This window comes from Papaver somniferum, chromosome 1, assembly GCF_003573695.1.
Source record: "Papaver somniferum cultivar HN1 chromosome 1, ASM357369v1, whole genome shotgun sequence".
NCBI lineage: Eukaryota > Viridiplantae > Streptophyta > Magnoliopsida > Ranunculales > Papaveraceae > Papaver > Papaver somniferum.
The window spans coordinates 115,774,848-115,780,456 of record NC_039358.1 but is presented as its reverse complement, the minus strand read 5'-3'; the positions used below and the strand labels follow the sequence as shown (position 1 = coordinate 115,780,456).

General features: G+C 37.8%; 1 protein-coding gene across 2 annotated transcripts; it reads right to left on the bottom strand.

Moving 5' to 3' along the window:
* Window positions 1-226: 226 nt before the first annotated feature.
* LOC113332129 (protein PLANT CADMIUM RESISTANCE 7-like) lies at window positions 227-1,615 on the bottom strand. Of its 2 annotated transcripts, none has more exons than XM_026578806.1 (5): window positions 1,404-1,615; window positions 1,113-1,283; window positions 968-1,039; window positions 653-862; window positions 227-547 (listed from the first exon to the last, which is right to left on the bottom strand). In XM_026578806.1, the coding sequence occupies exons 1-5, from the start codon at window positions 1,483-1,485 to the stop codon at window positions 471-473; spliced, it is 612 nt and encodes a 203-aa protein (XP_026434591.1). In that variant the 5' UTR covers window positions 1,486-1,615; the 3' UTR covers window positions 227-470. The 2 variants fall into 2 exon arrangements, with proteins under 2 accessions (XP_026434591.1, XP_026434597.1); XM_026578812.1 differs by having other exon boundaries at window positions 977-1,039.
* Window positions 1,616-5,609: the final 3,994 nt, after the last annotated feature.

Below are 5,609 nucleotides of genomic sequence, written 5' to 3'. Positions count from 1 at the left end.
TTTCATCAAATTTTATGTTGGTTTCATCATTTTTTTGATGAAACTAAATTGGTTTCATCAAATTTTTTGGGGTTTTTGTGTTAATTTTGTTTTGATGGGGGTTTTTGTGTTACTTTTATTTTGATGGGTTTTTTGTGGATGAATAGTGACACCTTTGGGGTTATAACTCACCGTATATATCGGCAATACGAAATTTGGTAACTTTAGTTTATTAATCGGTCATTCGTAACTTAATATCTGATACTATTATAACTCAGTTAACAAACATTGTTTCCATGACTGCAAAATGCAAATAGTAGAAAGAAACACACATGAACTTGTATCGTAAATTGTTCTCTTACTTATCAAAGCAATTAAGCGAGAACTACAAGTGAGACAGTTTCCAAAACAATGGCATTGAGATATGAAAACATGTCGACTGTGCCACATGTGTCAAGATAAGGCGTCATTCCACGTTCACAATTAATTTTTCATCTCATCATACCTCCATTCACGACTGGAGCAGTTGTAACTCCACGACTTCTTCTATCCATGTTCGCTTGCCAGCCTTAGTAGAATGCATAAATCAAAATTAACCGAGTTTCGTTTTGAAAAGAAAATATGAAAAGGAAAAACATATTAGGACAAGGGTAATCATCAAATGGTGTGGTACCTATTCCCATGTCGAAGCCATGGTTTCTGAGCTCTCTGTGTTCCTGACATAAAGCACAAAACTCGCAAAAGAAGTGGACTAAACAATCCACACAAGGAGCCTCTTCTAAATCATATTGAGCTCTCAACTCAGATCTGTAACAACATGAGTACAAGCAAGGCATCCCTATCAACGCCAGAAGTGCATATGCTGCACCGTATGTCACACAACCTGCACATCATGCATCATCCACACATAAAACATTTCATATTTTACATAATCTTTACCGTTACAAACTTAGTTAATGGGATTAATGGGAGTTTTTGGGTATATTACTTGAGGAACCTTTATTCGCTATTTCTGCAATCTGCCCAAACGTGATGCAAGGACAAAAGCAAGTCACCAGACCTTCGCCAAGAAACAAAAAAATTAGGATTCAATCAATTAGTCAACTAGTAAAATCCAGACGAATAGTACTTACAATTTCCAGGATCATCAAAACAATGGCAAAGGCCAGTAGACCATCGTCGTAAACTAGTAGCAGCATGACCTTGAACGTGCATCATATTAGATGATGTGTTAAACGGCGGGTAGTATTGTTGCATAGAGCTACTTAAGACTCCTTGAGGTGGCACTGGACGCGGATTTGAATCTGCAGCAGGAACATAGTTTGCATTATGAAGATCATGTTGAGAAGTACTATTAGGATACATTTGATGATCTTATTTAACTCTCAGTGAAGAGATCGAAAAAAGTCGGTTTCAGAGACGACCTTGTAACGATGAGGATGTGCCTCCTTTAGCTAAAGCTAGCTTTGCTTGACAAAGGATAAACCTTACCACTTGCAATAACATATTCCTTGAAGCTAATACCAATGCAACTGATGAATGGCTGAAACTTGGCTAGATTTTATATGTATTACATGAAGTCAAGAACTGAAACATATAGTAATATTGTTTGTTTACCTTACTTGTAAACAGCAATTTTTCATTATATATAAATGATTTAAGTACAAATATGCAATATCTTAATGTACTAAAGAATCAGTTGGAGTGTGATTTTGTTTTGGTTCAAGAACAAGTTTATTACTTCAATTGCAAAATAAGCAGTCTTCAATGAGAAATTCAAATTGCTTTGCGTTGAATTTAGTGCAATGTGTCCAGATTTACATTGTCGATGCTAATAGGGAAACAACAACAACAACGGCAAAGAAGATAAATTCTCCTTCGTCTTTCCTGGCACGTGCTTTTCCAATATTGTTCGCTGTAATCGAAGTTTTAAGATGAATACTCCTTGCTCCTTCGCTAGGAAGAAAAAAAAATCCCCGATCTTGGTGGTGACAAGTTTCCAACTCATACCTGTCATTTTTGAAATAGGAATTCTTCCGATAACGAAATAGGAATTCTTCCGATAATCGTTAAGGGAAAACTACTTTTACTAGAAGGAAACCCGCTTATGCTTATCCCTACCGTTTCAATTATCATTTTTCGTTTTGATTTTTCATGTCAATTCTTAGTTTTGAACATTAACCCGTTTAAGAAAATTTCCTCTCCTTTAAAACACTAAGTCATCTGAGCTCCTACGTTGCACGGTGAGTATGACATCCCCTCAAATTAAATTAGATAAAAGCTTTCACACATAGCAATTCTGGAGAGGACAAGTGGCGCGAATCTATTGACCGGGGCATTAAAATTTGAATTACACTCCGTTTACACCCTTTATTTAACCGGCCGTTAATAACATCGTTTGCAAAAATGTGGGTAGACAATACTTCTGCCAGCTTTTGTGCCTAAATAATTAATTACACTTTGTTTACACCGAATCTTAATGGGACGTTAATTGGCGCCGTTGATGTGGACAATACCTACATCAAACATTAGACCTAAAGCTAACGGAGATACCAAACAGGTTCTTTCCAATCGAGCTGGTGGCGTTGGGCATCATCATTAAACAGTGGATAAGCAGATCGAGCTGGTGATGGTTGTTCTCTGTCAATGAGGATCAAAGATAGTGGTTGATGATTGAGGTTTCTGAGATGAGCTCGAGTTTTGGATGCTGCCAATATGATCGCGATGGTGGTGCTGCTGTACATCATTGATCATTGTCACGGGTTTTCAAGCTGGCGGTAATGGTGATTGATCATAGAGTTGGTTGTTGATCATAGTTGATGGAGGAGTTTAGAGAGAATGATCACCGGAGTTAACAGTAGTCACCGGTGATGGAAGAGCAAGAAAAGATGGAGTTACGGGACTAAGCAAATAAAGAAAGTCAGGGAAGTGGATTATGTTGTACATCATAATCGAGATGGTCATCGTGAGTTTATGATGGCCGGAAAACTAAAAACTCATGGACTTATATTTTTCACGGAGGTATCCGCGGGTAGAATAACCGGACGACGAAAAATTCAAAAGAAACTCACCGACAGAGGAGTGTCCGTGGAAGTATCAGTGGGTTTTGCAAAATCTTGTAACTTCTAATTTTGAGGCACGTGTATCCGCGGGAATTAGGAGAGGAAAATTACACTGTCAGTTCGCTGGAACTGACAGCTGAATAAGATAAACGGGCTGGATTTCTAGGACTAGATACAAGCCCAGCTGGATTTTTGGGATGGCATTCTGATCAGATGAGTCGACTCAGCGACTCGGATACCTTCAACTCAGACCAGTCACCCGTGTTTGACCTCTGACTCAATAGCTGACTTGACCCCTTTGACCGTTCGTCTGCCGTTATCATGATTGGTGACTATAACGGACCGTGACGGAATATCATGTCAGATGAGAAGAATCTCCGGTGTCAGGCAGTGACTTTTTCAGCAAGACTCCGTTGATCCTATGGATTTTTCCGGTGACATGAAAATACAAAATTTTGTGTACGTTTTTCTCATGGGTTTGAAGACATAGATTTAGAAATTGGATGAAAATTTGGAATCTTTGGAGATTTGGAGATTTGGGAGCAATTGAAGCATATTAATAGAGAGGTTCTCTAAAAAAACACCAAATCAAAAAAACATCGTGATGGGGGAAGCGAAGCCATGCGACACCAAATCAAAAACGCTGGGGACGAGGCGGGGCGAGACGAAACCGAGCCACATCAAATCAGAAATCCTAAGCATGCATCGGGATGAAGCGAGGCGAAGCGGAACTATACCAAATTAAAAATCCTAAGCGACGGAGCGAGGCGAAGCCGAGCCACACCAAATCAAAAAATGATGGTGGATGGTTAACATGGGAAGGGGCGAGGCGAAGCCACACCAAATCAAAGATCCTAAGCCACGGGGCGGGGCGAAGCCCTGCGACGCTAAATCAAAAAATGCACGACCGAGCGAGAAACAAAAAATGATGGTGGATGGTTTGTGAGCCGCCCGGTGCGTAGCACGGGCACAAAATCTAGTTATACTTAAAAGGTGTTACTCAATCCTGGCTAGTTTGAGGCTTACGGGATTTATTTGAGACGTATCAATTTCTTCACCCAATTTGTGCACATGGTTATGGGGTGTCTGAATTGGCAAAATGACCAATCTAGCCTCAAACTAAATACAATTTATTACTATTTTCAGTTAAAAACCAAAAACTTAAAAACCTAGTACAAAAAAAAACCTTTTGATATCCTTCTAATCTTACCAAATCTATAAACCCTAATTAAAAAAAAGTTGAATATATTTGTCCAACTATCACCGGTCCAACAAAGGTAAGGTAAATCTCTATCAACCCATTCTATTAAACTGATTTATTCATGGATTTACATATTTAAAACCCATTTTTGAAAATCAAAATCTCTGATTTCTACTCAGAATCGGTTTATGTGGATCCATCGTATCCATCGATTATGGGTTATTTCTTCGCCTCCATGAAGAACATGCAGCAGAACCGGTTTTTAAGATGATTATCATCGACCGATTCTGGATAGAAATCAGAATATATAAAGACATAACCAGAATCAGTTTGTAAGTGCATGAACATAAATCGATTCTGGTTACTAACTTTTTAAAAATTTTGTGCTCTTACAATCGGTTTTTGTATACGTTGTAGCTGCAGGAAATCCTACACTACACTCTTCATGTAATTTCATCATTGATCAACTCATTTTAGGTTTATATTCTTAAATTTATTGATTGATCTGTGGATGTTCTTACAAGAAAAGATAAAGAACTCAAAAATGATCTCTACCCTAAACTTTTTCTCTCTCTTCTTTACTTGATTCTTACTCAGAAAAAACCTCCCCTCCCTTTACAATTCGAACGACTATTTATAAGGAAATACATAGTGGATGACAGCTAATCTGTTCCTTATTTTCGGGTATGGTTTGCGACATTCTCGCAACCTTACAGATGTTAATTTCGCAAACTCTCTAATTTTCGCAGGATTATCATATCTTTCTCGTGATCTTAGCTGACGTCATTTATTTTATCATTTCTGAAATTGTTTTGCGACGTTGTTGTATTGTGTCATTGATAATTTCGCTGAAACATTGTCATTGCGAGATTCTGATCCTACATTTTGCCTCTTCTCATATCTTCTCTACAAAGTAGAGAATGATGTGAGAAATGCCGCAGTTGTTCATCTTTTCATATTCTACATTTATCACACGTACTCTCTCTTCCATTTATTTCTTGACACGTCTTCTGTAACCGCTGCTTTTCAACCGCTCACATCTTTTCTTCTTAATGGTGTTTATTTCTTCGAGTAAAAAATCTCCTTTATATACTCTTCTTACCCCCTTTTTCCACTTTTCTTTTTACTTTCTGTTATATTTTTATTCTCTCATCTCTGCAACTATGTTATCCTTCTGCTAATTCTGCTGCTGTAATTTTTTCTTCCTTCAATCCTTTTAATTTATATACATACACATACTCTATATTCAAACATGGCTCCAAGTGGTCATAGATATGAGAAGAATTTACAAGATTTCCAAAAAGATCTTGCTGATAAAGGTTTCATACTCTCCACCATTCCTGGTGAGAATGCCAAATCAATTCTTT

What these genes read in the sequence shown, in the direction of transcription:
- LOC113332129 (XM_026578806.1), bottom strand. Translation starts at nt 1,485, where the DNA reads ATGTTATTGCAAGTGGTAAGGTTTATCCTTTGTCAAGCAAAGCTAGCT. An exon ending in TTTTGATGATCCTGGAAATT is followed by an intron (nt 1,040 to 1,112) that starts GTAAGTACTATT and finishes TTCTTGGCGAAG; the next exon opens with GTCTGGTGACTTGCTTTTGT. An exon ending in AGCGAATAAAGGTTCCTCAA is followed by an intron (nt 863 to 967) that starts GTAATATACCCA and finishes CATGATGTGCAG; the next exon opens with GTTGTGTGACATACGGTGCA.